The sequence below is a fragment of the Denticeps clupeoides genome, chromosome 15 (assembly GCF_900700375.1).
Source record: "Denticeps clupeoides chromosome 15, fDenClu1.1, whole genome shotgun sequence".
NCBI classification, from domain to species: Eukaryota; Metazoa; Chordata; class Actinopteri; order Clupeiformes; family Denticipitidae; genus Denticeps; species Denticeps clupeoides.
In genome coordinates, this window is record NC_041721.1 from 10,548,904 (window position 1) to 10,565,373 (window position 16,470).

Consider the following 16,470-nt stretch of genomic DNA (forward strand, 5'->3'; position numbering starts at 1 on the left):
ATTTAAAAATATATTTTATAAACCCTATTCATATTTATTAATAATTTACAATACAACTTCTCCCCAATTCCTTGAACAAATTAATGGACACACTCTAGCTTTTCCTTTTAGAGCTTTTCCATACCACCATATATGCAATCTTTTATTAACTAAATCAGAATCTGTATCTTGTAGATTATTCTGTAGATTATTCTGGTCAAATCCTATCAGGCTCTTAAATAGAACGTCCTTTAACCAGTACCACCAGACCAGTCTTTTCCCCTTTTTTTAAAACTAGGTTCATCCGCAGGATAACAACTCCAGACTCCCGGGTCTTCCCTTCAGTTGAATAGCCTTGATAATAACAAATTAAACATTATCAGCTTCAATTAGTTGCAAATGAGGAGCCCTGCTGCCTCACAGACTCATCAAAGCCTCATGGAGAAGTGACAATTCTCATTTTCAACTTCCTCCATCACTAATGGACATGACAGCCCATCAGCAGATATTAGCTGAGTGTGGCGCTCGTCACACACTCTGTAGGGAGCACGGCATGAAAAGTTGAACCTGAGGGGTCGTGAAGTTGTCGCCAAAGGGGTCATGATGAAGTGGTTTTAATGTCTGTGACCCCGATGGCGACTGGTGCACACTGCCCATTTAACATCTAATATCTGCCTGCTGGAGTGGGGCAACCGAAAACAGCCACAGTGGGAACATCACTCATCCTTCCCGAACCAATGCTTCTACATGGCCAGCAGGAAAGGCGAGGTAAGGAAAGTGAAATCACAGCGAATGTGGAAACGCTCGCATTTGTGACAGGTTGGGTACAGCGGGCAGAGGCAGATGCTCCCCTCGGGCCAACCGCACGATGCTTTCTCAGCCTTCATCTCAGGCTCGGTTCCAAAACAAACCTCCACAGCAGGCTGGAGATCAATGTGCCAGGGACTCCACGACGCCACGCCGGATCGTCTACTATTTCCCGCTATCGCATCGCTCCTTGCAGCAGACTCTCAGAGGGACATATCTTATCAGGATCACGAATGCTTCTTCTCTCTCTCTTTCTTTAAACAATTTTTTGCACATATGGTGCTCATATCTCTGCCTTCCTGTCCAAAACGTATAGGCACTGATCATGTTATTTGTTGTGAGTGTGATAAGGGCTCAGCAGAAAAACTGCCCATTTTTGGACATCTGAGTATAAAATGCAGAGCGTAGCGTATGTGTGTTGGCAACTGACCCTCGAGACTTGTATTTTCCTTGCAATACGACACCCTGGGATGTGAGCCATCTCAGTTTTGGAACGTTCTGCTACATAAGAAAAAAGCTTTTATTTTGTTTCCCTGGTCCCTGTGGTGCCCCTCCCACCACCACCACCCTGCTGCAATGTCAATAGCGGTGGTAGCTGCTGACCCAGAGGGGGCTGACCTGGGTCAGGCAGTGGGAAATTTTTGTCTGCCGTCTCAGAGTGAGCTCAGGGGGCTACTGGATCACCGGCGACTCTGCAAGCTGAGTGACCTCCAGCCCTGGAACACTGCGTTGGCAACCATGGAAACAGAGCGACGTGGCGGAAACCAGAAGTGCAGATGTGTTTTTGGACATCTTGCCTGTCGTTGATGTTCTTTAAAGCCTACAGAGGCGATATCGACCTTCTAAAGACGGCAAGGGAGGAATACAGGAGGGAAGCAGCAGAACACAGATTTCCACAATTCCCCGGGGTAACAAGAACAGAGGTTGGAGAACAGCAGGTGATTCAAGGAATTCATTTCCACTCTACATGTTATATCAGAAATCTCAACAAATAGACCCCTGAACCTTCCTACAATATAAAATAAGTGTCAATGCCAATCATGCTCATGGTAAGAGGAAAAAGCTGATCTACGGCTTCTAACATTACTAGCAATTAGTCTGTTCATGCTTCATTGCCCCCAGTAGTTTAGCCGCAGTAAGTTGTACGTATTACTCTCTAGTTGTGTCTCATCCTTTCACAGTCTTTTTGTTGCACTGTAGAGTTATGTCACTGAAACAAATTCCTCGTATGTGTAAACATACCTGGCAATAAAGCCAATTTGGATTCTGATTAAGTGTAGCTCTTTAGCAAATCTGCTACCATCCCCATTTCTGTGTCTGTAGCTTTAAATGACAATGAGGAGGAGAGAGGTGGGATGAGGGGGAGAGCGGTCTATAGAATTGAGCGAGCATTCCTGGAAATAACATCAACAACACCATTCACCAATCACAATGTTTGGTGTAACATCCAATCACCAAGCAACTTCAACTTTCACTCATTTGCAAGCCATAACAGTCAGTGGAGAAATTTTCCAGGGGAGGAAATGGGTTGGCCAAGCATGCAAAATGGGAGGTAACCTTTCCCCTTATGACAACATAAGGGTCCAAATTCCTGATCCAACCGTCTGAGCTGCCCTCTGAATAACCAAAGCACTCTTTAGAGCTATCGCCATGTCTAAATCCTGCAAGACCATAGACAGGCTAGGGGAACTCGTATTTATGTTTAATAATATCACAAAGTGAAATTTTCATGGGTCACCAGCACATATGCAACAACGGCGCCAATTTCCAACACAGTTTAAATGTCTCTGCAGTCTACTGAGACGCATAAAGCATGTGCAGTAGCCAACGAGTGACATACTTGATCATTTTAGCTTGCATATGGTCAAAAACAATAAAGACACTACATATGACATACCCTTAATAGTGATATTTTGGCGTTTTTTTGGATGAATGTAGTTGAAGTCAGTGGTTGTACATATCAGTACTCCTCAGCACATGAAGTGTTCCGGTACAAAGACACACTGATTCTAAGTGCTTTAAAATTAGGTGTTGCAAAGCACTATCTGGCAGAGCTGTCAGCCGGGGCAGCTGCTTTGTGTTACATGAAGGGTTTTTGGGGCAACAAAAGCTTTCAGAAATAGTCTATGGTGTGAGGTAGGGGGGGTTGAGTGAAAACAAAGTCAGAAGTTAAATATACCGTCTGTTTAGGGCGACGTCTCCGGCGTCTCTTTGCAGTGGAAAGTCTGGTATCGCTCTGTGCCTGTTAACCTGTTACTACACTGCACTACCTGTCTGATGTGCTTTTGGATTAAAAATTGCACTCAAAATCAGGTAGAGACACCTTCTCTGTGGATACGCACCCAAATTCCCACACACACCAGTGCTGGCTACACTTTGCCATGAATTTAAAGAGTTGATCAAAAACCAATCAGATCCAATTCAGTGGCTGAGGAGAGCGGAAGCTGAGGCAACCCGTTGTAGGAGCAAAAGGGATAATTGTAATCTTCTGCTTATCCACGAAGCGGCTTTACAATATCACACTGATTGCTGGGAGATAGTAAGGTGGTAATTTGTCAGCCGTTTCTATTTTGACTCGAGCTTTGGCCGGCAGCTACAGAGCCAGGTTGGTGAAATTGCACACACTACGGCGGTGATAACACACAGGTTAAAAACTAATGACGCAGGGGGAAAAACAAAAATAGCAAGTGATCTTGTCAGATGATGGACTAAGATATAATTTAGGACACACATTATATTATTCCTTATGAATAGGAATGACAACCGCTCAAAATTGGGAGCAACTAATCTTGGTGAGAACATTATTTTACATTTCAGACTGGTAAATAACTATTTATTAATCTATATACATCCTCAAAAAACACATGGGCTGCAGACTAGATGACAAGGCATCAGGAGAAACACTCACCCTGTTCAGTAATTCGATCTCCTCCCTCATTTTTTTTATCTGCTCGTCTTTATCCTGACAGGCTCTCTGTAGCCGGACATTCTCCTGCCTCTCCACAGCCAGCGCCTGAGACATAGAGGGATAAATGAGGGATAAATGAGGGCACAGTTACCTCCCCGAACCCTTCAGAGAGGCTCTGCACCACCTGGACGTCTAGACTCTGTGACAAGTCCCTAAAGGCGAAAAATAGAGTTGTGTTCACAGATAAAATATCACTAGACAGAAGGAAATAAATCTAGTTTTTCTTTTATAAATAAAAAAAATAAAAAATCACATCCCATTTTATAAAGCAAAGCCCGGATGCATCGCTGAAGCACATAAAGCGCATCACTTGCTGGTGCACACTCAGTAAAATGGGACATGGGGACGTGAGCGGCCAACTGTTAGTGCATGAACTCCCACATCGTCAGCGAGATGCTAATATTTACGTTCCGCTGTGACAGATGGACAGAGGACCGCCACCACAGCTGCAGCCCGTTTCCTCTAGTGAGCACGGGAACCCCTCCAATAATCACAGTAAATCAGATCACCCCGCATATTTCTAATTTCATTCTATAACGAACTTTGAGGGAAACAGAGAAAGTGTAGTACATCTAGTTGTTTCTCAACAACACTGTTTCATATATTGTACCAAAGAAAATTACACCTAAAAGCTACTATTGAAAAGTGGAGGGGGGAGCAGGGAATAAAATTGCAGAGTCCAATGGAATACTCAGTGGAAGTATATGATTGGCCAATTTTTGGTGCCTGATACAGACTGGGTGACATTTGAGAAAAAGAAAGTTCAGGAGCAGGGGCTCAAAGACAGACTCGGGAGAGAAGTGAGGAGCGAAATGTCTCCACTGTAAAGGTTATCTCAGACCGGGAAGGCAAGCTATTCCTGCCCAAAATAGCACCAGGAGAGAAAGAGAGATGGACAGCAGTCAGACAGCGTTCCGGAAGGAACAGGAAGGGATCCCACCCCCTCCTGTTCTTTTCTGCTGATGGATGGAGGTGCAGACATGTTGAAGCCTCTCAGGAGAGATCCTTCTGTCTATCAGTGACATGAAGGTTTACATGATGCAGTCAAAGAGAACAGGAGATGTAACCAGTTTAAACCATTTCTGGATGTGAGTCAATGTGGACATTATAATGGTGATTCAAATGAAACTGTCCTGAACCACAATTATATTTTCTATAAACAATATCAAATTTAGATTAACTATTAAAGAAGACTATTTTCATCATATCCTCATTATTTTAGTAAAATTTCATAATCACTTAAACAAGAACTCTAGTGAATTCTCATTACCAGATGCATCCAGATGCATTATCCTATAATTTTCTCAAAACCATATTTAATCCTTTTTTATGTAAAATGATTAAGAAAAGGTAGTAAAGTTTGCACATTTCTGGCTATAAGTACCCTGTCCTTTAAATTAATATGATGCATCACTTGAAACAAGGTCAGCAGCTCACTCTTTCCTTACCTTCACTGTAACCTTCAGTTACACTGTTGATAATCATTACATCAAGTTTATGATTATAAAGAATTGTAAAAATAATTTGTAAAAATATAAATTAATAAAGCAAGTAACATTTTTAATTAAAGATAGTCCTTTGACATTTACTATATCTGTAATGAGAATTATTCTGGATCATGCTTTCATAAAACTGGAATAAAATTGTGTTATATTAATGATACCAAACGAGTGGATATTAGTTTGATAGGCTCACCCATCTGAATTTCTGTTGGGAGTGAAAACATTGTGGAAAATATCATTACCCTGATAAACTCAAACTGCTGAAAATAGATGACAAACATTACGGAAACAGAAATATTATAATGGTTTTCATCTCAGCAAGCAAGTCATGTTAGGACAGAGCTGAATAATTGTGAATTACTGTGAGATACGGACCGTAATTAATGAGTCCTGTGATTAACCCAGGGTAATAAAGACTGTGTTCATGGTTGCCTCACCTTCTCCAGATCCTCCACTCTCCTCTCCAGCCCGGTTCCGCTCTCTCTACCATGGCGGCTGCAACCCTGACGCTGTCGACTGTTTCCCTCCTCTTCAGAGCTACATCACAATGAAATATTAACAAATTTTTTAAAAAGAATGGTAATGTCACAATAATCCTTGCACTTTTTAAATTTCACCTTTTTTATTCTGTCCCTGGATTGATTAAAATTTCACCCAATATTTATTGGCATTTGCATTGATTTATGTGCGTCTTCTGAAATCCTCTCGTCAGTGAATCTTTTACATGGTTGGTATTTTAACAACATACATGTATACATTTTTCTAACTTATTTTGTGTGATGTAATTTTCCTGAAATGAGGAATTATTGAACAGACAGAAACATGAAATGGTTATAACAATATCTCCAATCTGTTCATTGCTGTACATCCAGAAGACAAACGTTTTGTGTTGTGCAGATCCCAAAGTAATCCTCCATAGCAGGGCATCTGCATACTTTTTACATTTATATGCAAGGGCCTGATTTCAATGGTCCTGCTCCTCACTAAATCGCCAAAGCACAACTCAAAAATGCAGTAGGTGAATGGGGATGAAGCAGTGACCAAACTGCCCAGTACTCAAGGCTGGAAAGCATTTGTGGCTGAAAACCCGGATTCTGAAAGCCTTGGCTTCTCACAGCACTGGACGTCCATTGACGTACACACTTAGCCGCAAACTTTTACTACAGTAAAAGAAAGCCACATGGCCTTTAATGGGCCAAGCAATGTTTGTAACAAATGTCCTTGGCAGCATTCAACAACATTCAAACAGGAATAAAAACCATTAACGCCAAAAGCCAGTGACTCATAGCCTGATGCACAAAAGAGCGCTAATGGAAAGATGCAGTGTGAGGTGTGAAAAGAAGAGATGTCTGTTCCTTTTCTCAGAGATGCTAAACAGTCAGGCCTAGAGGGGGAAGGTTTTGCTAAAAATATTTTTGACACTTTCACAGCGCATTAACCTATTCTCTCCTAGCTTACAACCCTAGGTACTAGGATCGGTACATCACTCTCATTAATGTGAGGGGGGGAAGGAATCAAAAACTAGAAAGAAAAAGTGTAAATTGTTCATTTGATTGGGTAAAAACACAGCTTCATCTTTGTACCATGAGCAGTGCAGCTTATGGAAACAAAAGGCCTATCACTCTCTTCCTCTTGGTCTCCCAGACGCTCCCTGAACTGTGTCACTCTCCGGTGTGGGAACATTCATGTCGATTTCCAGCCGGCTTTATTTCTGTAATTACCGATGTGGAAGACCAGGGCCGTGATCCATAGGCTTACTTTATGCGAAAAATGTGAAGATGGGAACTGTGAATGTGAATGCCGATGTTTGACTTTCTGTGTGTGTTTGAACATGTGGTCATCTGTTTCATAGACAGGTGTGTTACCCACTAGGCTTCTATCTGAGAACCTGACCAAAAATACATGAATTTAATTACGGTTTTAGCATGTTTTTTATGACCCATCCCTCACAAGTGACCTATATGTGTGTGTGTGTGTGTGTGTGTGTGTGTGTATATATATATATATATATATATATATATATATATATATAAACACACGTCGTCACTTAACGGACGAGCAGCGCCACCTGGCCATGGCACTCGTTCGGGTCGGTGGCAGGCAGTCAGATGTTCATGAACTTGGGCTGTCTCAAAGTGTCATCAAGACACCGAACTACTGGCAGTGTCTATGACAGACCCAGGAGTGGAGCCCCACCAGTGATGACCGCAATGATGACCAGAACCTAAGGACCTACGCACTCAGACGTGGTTATACAACTGCCACACAGCTGCTGGCCCGTTTATGAGATGCGAGGGTACCAGGGTTCCCCAGACAAACCGTTCGCAAACGACTCCACCACTTTGGCTTGAATGCCAGACAACCATTACAGATGACTCTACTGACACCAAGACACTGCCGTGAACGTTTGCAGTAGGCACAAGACCATGTGACCCAGACAATGCAGCAGTGGTCTACAGTCCTGTTCACTGATGAGTGATAACAATATCCCTAACTTAATGACAGTAGTGTATAGATAAATTTGCTCCCTGTTGCACTCACAAGAATGGGACACCACCAAAATCGAATGATTGATCTTTGAACTTCACCACCACATGGACCGACCTGAGGCACAGTTCAAGCGAGTCCATTTTCCAAGGGAACACTTTCCTCCTTTCATCGTCACAAGCTGACTCCATCATGGACACTAATGAGCAAAGCGTTCAACAAAGCTTTAAAACATTAAACAGTGGCATAGCAGGAGTTGTGGTTTTGAAAACCTTCCTCTTCAGACTCCTGGAGTGAAGATCATTCTAGCCTTGGGAGCGTGCTGGGATGGTAATGCCCTCCTGGAGCCTTCAGACCAAGGGATGGAAAGAAAGGATCTCCACTTCACAAATACACAGTGCACCACAGCTTGCCACATATGGCTGGACAATGGTGTGATGAATCATGTGTTTGGCTAGCTAATGGTGCATCTTTCAGCATTCCGCAAAAACGTTTGGGGACGTTTAGAGGAACATGACCAGTACACTGCAGGCCATCGAATTTCCCACAACTTAATCCAATCACACACCTTGATGTGTCTGCACAGGTTTGGTGACACGAGGCACCTACACGTTAAAAGGCAGGTGGCGCCCTGATACCAATGGTTCCCTTTCGGCCAATTCGCCCTGCCTCCTTTTAATAAAGCCCCCCTGTGCCCATCCGGTCCCTCATTCTTCACCTTTTCACTCACGGTATTCTTATGAGCCCACGTGAGTGAGTGATGACGTGCCCCTCTCCGTGGCTCAATCTCAACTCGAGCGAACTGAAGGTGAGAGGGGTGTGGGTATCTGTGCTACTTCCCCCAAGCTCCTTCATCAGAGGCTATTGCTTATTAAAATGCAACTGCTTCTGACCTGTGGTAAAATTAAATCTTCCAGAAAGCTCTTAATGAATTCAGCGTAAAAGATCTCATTCTGGCAGTGAATATGCCTAGTGATTTATGTTTTAAATAGTGCCTCGATCTATTGTTAATCACTCTGCACAATCCAGGGGAAGAAAAGAACAAATATGGCTTAATGGGTGCCATTGAGAGCTTAAAAAAATGTAATAAAATTTCACAATCAGATCGGTTTGACACCAGTGCCACTTGTGCCATTGTATCATGGAAATTCTCTTTTCTTTGTCTGAACCCGCCCGCCAAGCAACAGCATAAAAGCCTGGACAGACAGACAAGTACAGCTCTGTTGGCACACAGACAATGGCTCAAAGAGACCCAAGCAGTGTAGCTGCAATGCCATTTTTGAGGGACCCAAATTAAGTTGGAACACTCTGCAGTTCTGACAGTTGAGAGTGTGTGTGTGTGTGTGTGTGTGTGTGTGTGTGTATGTACAGTACAGGCCAAAAGTTTGGACACCTTCTCATTCAATGTGTTTTCTTTATTTTCATGACCATTTACATTGGTAGATTCTGACTGAAGGCATCACAACTATGATGCACACATGTGGAGTTACGTACTTAACAAAAAGTGGAGACCTGACCTCCACAGTCACCGGACCTGAACCCAATCCAGATGGTTTGGGGTGAGCTGGACCGCAGAGTGAAGGCAAAGGGGCCAACAAGTGCTAAACACCTCTGGGAACTCCTTCAAGACTGTTGGAGAACCATTTCAGGTGACGACCTCTTGAAGCTCATCGAGAGAATGCCAAGAGTGTACAAAGCAGTAATCAGAGCAAAGGGCGGCTATTTTGAAGAAACTAGAATATAAACATGTTTTCAGTTATTTCCCCTTTTTTTGTTAAGTACATAACTCCACATGTGTTCATTCATAGTTGTGATGCCTTCAGTGCGAATCTACCAATGTAAATGGTCATGAAAATAAAGAAAACACATTGAATGAGAAGGTGTGTCCAAACTTTTGGCCTATAATGTATATATAACTTTATAAAAAACATAAAGAAAAACATTCTTCAGATTGTAGGCAGGGGAAGAAGATGGATGAGTTGAGACGTTTCTATTTTGAAATGGGCAAAGCAACACAAGTGAGTGTGAGTGATAGCCAGTGCTGTCTTCTCTGTCGGTCTGAGTCAGGCTCACATCTATATTGTCTGGCGGTTTCTGATTCCTTTTGGATTGGAAAGGATGGGTCTCACCTCTTGTGGCGACCGCCCCCGGATCTAGGAATGTCCTGTTAAAAAAAAAAAAACACACACACACATACAAGAAAAATTAGGTCCAAATGAGAGCTGGGATTTAATTTTCGGTGATTATACAGACACATTATGTAAAGAAAGAAAAAAAAAAATAGCATTCCAAAATGTACCCTATTTTAAAGGGACTCACAAGGAGGACAACTTCCTCAAGGCTGAAAAATGAACAGAGCGGCGAGTCTTTTGCCTGCTACTTGCCATAACATATGAGCTGCCACAACGCAAGCAGATGCACATGGGCCGATGGGCTTCGCGGAAATTCATCAAAAGTACCATCTGCGTCTGCGATTTAGAAGGCACCCTGCAGAAAACGGCCATTATGGCGGGCCCACAGGTCACACGTGATTATTCTTTAGCTGTTCTTCCTCAGAGCCGATGCACAGATTGCGGTGATGGCTTATGAAAGTCTAATTTAATAGGTTTCTGTGTAACTGCAACGCCCAAATCCAGCACTCAATCCCATTGTGGAAAAGCTGGGGGTGTGAACATTAATCATTTCTTTTTCCATTAGGGCTGAGCCACTGCATTACTGGAACAAGCTTTACATATATTCCATAGATTCGCTTTTAAAAGGACTTTATGCTTTATGTGAGGATGGATTAGAATAAATTAAGCACATTAAAATGTCATTCACATAAACTATAATACAAAACGCAATTTAGTATGAGTACTTTGAGTGAATTAGAATATCAAATTAAACTATTTTCAAAATGTCAGTAGAGGCCAATGCGTCTATGGTTGTCTCTCATTATTGGCAACATATATACAGGCCTATAGGGTAGTAAGAAAGTTGAAGGGGTATTTATTTCACAGAACTATGTGCATATGGTAAAAATCCCCAGAGACATTATTTTCTCCTGCAAATCTGACAGAATCTGCCATCTTTACACCACACAAAAAGAATACTTATTTGAGGGGATCAGAACTCAGAAACTCTCTTCATTCCCTTTGTTTATCCAGGTTAGAAGGGCAAAGTTTTAAAAGCACGTTCCTGCAGTGCCCCTACGTCTCTGGGCCGCAGTGCCACCTGCAAGTGTCACACCCACCACAGCTGAGGGGATAGGGAGTTCTGGCAAAATCATTGTTAAAACAGGAGTCGGTGGAGTGGAGGTGTCTGAACAAGCCACGTTAAACATCTTTAATCCCTGATCTGCTCAAGCGTGTGAAGGATCAGGATTTATGGATTATACTGATGGCAAATGTTTCATATCCGTTTGGCCCAGAGTTAAACCTTCAGGGTCCCGAGCTAATGGCGGCATCACAACAAAACTCAACACCTTATTTATCCCTCACTTTCTGACACACACACCCACACACACACACACACACACACACACACACACAAAATCCTATTTGTAAATCACCATGAGACAAGAACGCTGCCATGTTTCTGTAGAACTGACAAGAAAGTCTGTAGGCCTGATATTTACATCTGTCCCATATATAGAGTTAGATGTCATTTAGAAATCTGAGAATGAAGGGCATTAGCAAATGTGGGTTCAACTCAATCATGATTTCAAATTAATATTGCCTTCAAAAAAATTAGGAGAATTTGTTTGTAAAACTGCAATTTTTTCTTTTTATGTGACTGCCCACAAAAAGTAAATACGATCACAATGGCGCTTAGGGGGTAAGGAATCCTTATCTGGTTTGAATCCTTATGTGCCAAGGTGCCACTGAGCACCGTCCCCACACACTGCTCCCCGGGCGCCTGTCATGGCTGCCCACTGTTCATCAAGCGTGATGGGTTAAAAGCAGAGGACACAATTTGTTGTGTCACTGTGTACTGTGACAATCGCTTCACTTTCACGATTCAAATAAGCATCAATTCTATGTTATCTTCTATTCACTTTAATTAATTTGATAGCAAATTTTATGTGAAGTTCTTTCCACTCAATGTTTTTCCACATGTGCCTTATGGCTTGCAGGAGATTAGATGAATACAGTCTCGATGGCCTAAACACACTCAAAATATCCTCGTGCTCGTGAATACAACCTTCATTATATGGTCCTATTTTCAGGAACCTGTAAAAAAAAAAAAAAAAGCCGGAATCTGACAAGAATGCACAGACTGCACATTTAAATGTCAAAACAATAGCTGGGGTAATTGGTGATACCACACACTGTGGCATGTGCTTCCTCTAATTACATTTATATCACATTGTGTGGCCACATCAGCCTGATGAATCGCTACACTGTGCAAAAACAAATCGGCTAATTTCATAAACATTGCATATTCAGAATATAAAAATGTCCAAATTACTCAGCAAGAGCAGGAGAAAGGAGGGGGGGGGGGGGGGGGGGGGGGGACACGAAGTGGAGTGCGGCAAAAACCCCAGCGTCATGATTTACGGGTAACTTTGGTGACAATGTGGCATGCATCATCAAGCGTTCCATGAATGCACACGTTAATGGAAATCCAGTGAGAATATTTCACCGGGCTACTTATGGGATAGCAGTTTTCAAATTCAAATTTTATTTGTCACATACACAGTCATACACGGTATGATGCGCAGTGAAATGCTTTTTGCAACTGCTACAGACCACAGTATTGCAAATGTTGCAAGTAAACAATGAACCAATATGCAAATATTGCAAACATAACCAAATATTACACTTTTATGTCAAATATGTGTAACTGGTAGGGTGAAGGTGTGTAAATGAGTAACAGACAATGTTTAAAGAAAATAGAAAAAGAGCCATAATAATAAAAAAAAAAAAAAAGCAGTAAGGTAAAAAGCACAGAGTGATTTTGTGCAAAGTGACTTTGTGCAAGAGATTGGAGGTGAAAGTGCTGGAGTTCTATGTACTGTTGTTGTTGAGAGCTTGGACAGCATACGGGAAGAAGCTCCTCCTCGTTCTCTCTGTGTTGGACTTCAGGGAGCGAAAGTGCTTCCCTGATCGCAGCAGAGAGAAGAGTCCATTGTTGGGGTGGCTGAGGTCCTTCACTATCTTCCTGGCCCTGGTCCAGCACTGTTTGCTGTAGATAGATTGAAGGTCAGGGAGCTTGGTACAGATGATTTGTTCGGCTGATCGAACCATCCTCTGTAGGGCTCGCCTGTCCTGCATGGTGCTGTTCCCGAACCAGGTTGAGATATTTGCCGTCAGGATGCTCTCTATGGTGCAGGAGTAGAAGTTCCTGAGCACCTTGGAGGGCAGTCTGAAGTCTCTCAGGCGTCTGAGGTGGTAAAGACGCTGCCGGGTCTTTTTCACCACGGTGTTGATGTGACAGGACCATGACAGGTCCTGCGTGATGTAGACACCGAGGTAACGGTTTTATTGATCTTGCCTGTGCTACACTGACCACACATGTTAGAAAATATCAAAACAGGGATATATCGTAGTATCATATGTAGTTTTGATACAGGGGAATCAAATATCGCTATTCTGGTATACAAATTTAGTCCACCGGGTTGCGAATCAGCGTGCGGCTATAACCTCCACTCCGTACAGCTCGGTACTTTCAGCATTTCAGGCAGAGTGAAATCGCAAAACATGACAGACCAATCACAGCATCTTGTATTTCAGCTCTGTTTTTACATTTTCAGTGAACAACGACAGTATGTATAGTAACCCAATATATTGTGATATAATTCGTATCGCATGAGATCCTTGCCAATACACACCCCTAGCACCATGTGACATATGCTTCACAGTGTTTCCGTGTCATCGGATCATCGGAATCAGCCCTCACTGAACTATTTTTACGGTATTTGATTTAAAAAAAATCAGATTATGATAACCTCCCCGATTAAGAGGTCTTCTAAAAACCTGTTTTCTCTAAATCCAACAAAATATCTAAAGATCACTTCATCATGCATACAACAGCCTGGCCAGTGAGGTCGACAGAATAAGGAGAATGGGGCTACATCTTCATCCATTACTGAACAGCCAGTTTAAAGGCAGCATCTGCGTGTTTGCGCCGTATGCTCCTCTACCTGCTGTTTGTTTGGAAGCAATGTTTAATTCATGCCAGTCTTCCAAATAAAATCACCGCGGCGTGTTTCTTCAAAGGAATTCACGGCGCGTTTGTGGTCCGGCTGCCTTTGGGATTTTTTTTTTTTTTTCGACAGCCCATTAAATTTTTAGGATCTCAGAAGAGACCTGGCTAATGAAAAAGTTGAGCCGTGCGACCGCGTCGGAGGCCCACATGGCTGCCGCATTCATCCGATAAAGATCGCAAACCTACCGGAGGCATTTGGCCGGGTGAAGCTAAATTCACCCTCCACGTTACTTACAGGAAAAGAAGGCATGCCACAAGTACACATTGGATATGAGCGTACAACAAAAATAATAAAACATTTAAAATGTAGGGCTTAGCTGCTGCGTGACTTTAAACCAAAACACACAATCTGATTACAGTTTTTCTTTCTTGCAAAATCCAATGTGTCTTTTCACCTCTGAAAACTAAAAATTACAAGTCCATTTCCCGTCGAATATTGACCGAGATGGGGTCATGCCTGGAGGCGTGCACCCACAGACACCGCGCCAATTATTGCATCTTAAAAGGAAGGTGCAAATTAAGCTGGTGATGGAGAGTCGTTAGTAGCGATTTTCTCCTAAGCCGGGAGCACAGCAAGGGCGTCGGGAAAGGGAAGGGAGGAGAAGACGATAGGCATGTTCTGGACCAGGCTGCACATTAGAAGCAGATGAGAACCGGAATGTTCTGGGCGGTCGTGTCGTTCTGCTGGGGCTCCGACTCCAGGCACTTTGTTTTGTGTGTAGGGGCCGGGTGCTGAGGAAAGGTAAGATCGGATCTAACCAGAAGCAGATGTTTCAGAATGCCAGTGACCAAAGGCTGGCAGGAAAAGAAGTGGGTAAAGAATGTTAGTTTCCATAGAGGAACACAGAAAGATGGATGTGAGGATATCCTTGAGATCAACAACAACATTAAAACCACCTGCCTAGTGTTGGGTACATCCTCCTCAAGTCATCAAAGCTGCTCTCACCCGGTCAGACCTCTGAAGGTAGGCTATGGTGTCTGGCACCAAGATGTTAGCAGACGATCCTTTAAGTCCTGTAAGCAGTAAGGTGGGGCCTTCATGGATCTGACTTGTTTTTCCAGCACATCCCAGAAATGCACGACTGGACTGGGATCTGAGGACTTTGCAAGCCAGGATAAAAACCTTGAACACTTTGTCATGTTCCTCAAACCATGGTTGAAGATATCTGTATTGGCCATGTCTCCTTTTCATAATGCATGCTTCTTCCATCCCTTTCAAATATGCCACATGTGTTCTAGGATCCTTCAAATCCTACCAAGGACCATATCCTTCATTCAGATGACTCTCCAAGGATACATGATTCTGATTTACAAAACACCTTTTACATGGTGCCCAGTTCTGCTCCTACTGGACTACCCCATTATGTGATTGTCTCTAAATGTCTCTTGGTTCGTGTCTGAAGGGACTCACCCTACCCTACAGGGATGTGCATATACACTTGTAACTTTACCAAAGTCTACACAAACACCTCCAAAGTGCCATCTCAGTGAGATCAAATGTCACATAACAGGTAGATCAGGTTGAGGATTCACCCTGTGTTAGTGCTGACATGAGCAAATGAGGTAAACAGATCCTGCTTGGGTTCTGTTCTACTGCATCAAAGACAAAAATATGTCCAGAAGCCGGGCTGGCCCCATATCAAGTGTTTCGGCCATATCAACTCATGCAGGTTTGAGTGTTCCCTGCATCACACATCTGCTGAGTTGTGGCCGTCCTTCCCCAAAGCTACACATAAAAGACTCATTATATTTTGCATTAGTCTCATTTTCAATCATTGTCTGCATAATTTGTCTCATTCGGTTACAAAAGAAAATCGTGAGAAAACAAAATTTTGCCGTGAACATAAAACCATGATTTGTATCGAATTGCAAGCACATTCCTATTTTGGGCATGAAACGTACTATATAAAAAGGGAGATGATCATTACAGATTAAATTGCTCATATGGAGGTTATATGCATTATGACATGCACAATGCAAACCCAGGCCACCATGTCCTCCACCGGCATTAATAAAAAGGCCCTTGTGTTTTCTAATGTGTTTAAATCCAGCCTCTGGGGACGCATGTGACCATGCATTTCTTGGTCCCAAGCCTGGGTAAATGGGGAGGGCTGTGTCTGTGTAAACCATGCAACCGCTGTGGCGACCCCTAACGGGAAAAGAAGAGAAAAGGAGAGAACAATGGTTTTTAATGTCATGATACAGACAAAAACGTATTGAATTGTGTTACATTAAAGTATTAAAATGTGACAAAATCTTCTAATGTGCCTAAAATAGTTTAAGGTTATTATTTTCCACTGCTCTACAAGCCAGGAATTTGTGAGAGAGCGACAGGGGACAGAGGACAGGAGGATGGAATGATTTTTTCAGGAGATACCAGCATGGAGCCCCCTGTCTGTGACAGAACAGTCTACTAGCCATGACAGCGCAGGTATCGCTGCTACAGCCTAACACCCTGCGCCCCGGCCATGGGGAGAACCAGACAACTTCTGCTTTATCGCCGTTTTCCCTCCCCTATAACGGACTGTGAGTTATCTA

General features: G+C 42.8%; 1 protein-coding gene across 1 annotated transcript in view; it reads right to left on the reverse strand.

Moving 5' to 3' along the window:
* The window catches only part of pawr (PRKC, apoptosis, WT1, regulator), a 51,071-nt gene that overhangs the window by 1,646 nt on the left and 32,955 nt on the right, over positions 1 to 16,470 (reverse strand). Inside the window, exons 3-5 of the mRNA XM_028954846.1 lie at positions 9,873 to 9,907; positions 5,694 to 5,793; positions 3,695 to 3,799 (exon numbers count right to left, since the gene is read on the reverse strand). Coding sequence (XP_028810679.1) covers positions 3,695 to 3,799; positions 5,694 to 5,793; positions 9,873 to 9,907 — 240 coding nt within the window. The remainder of the gene's footprint in view (positions 1 to 3,694; positions 3,800 to 5,693; positions 5,794 to 9,872; positions 9,908 to 16,470) is intronic.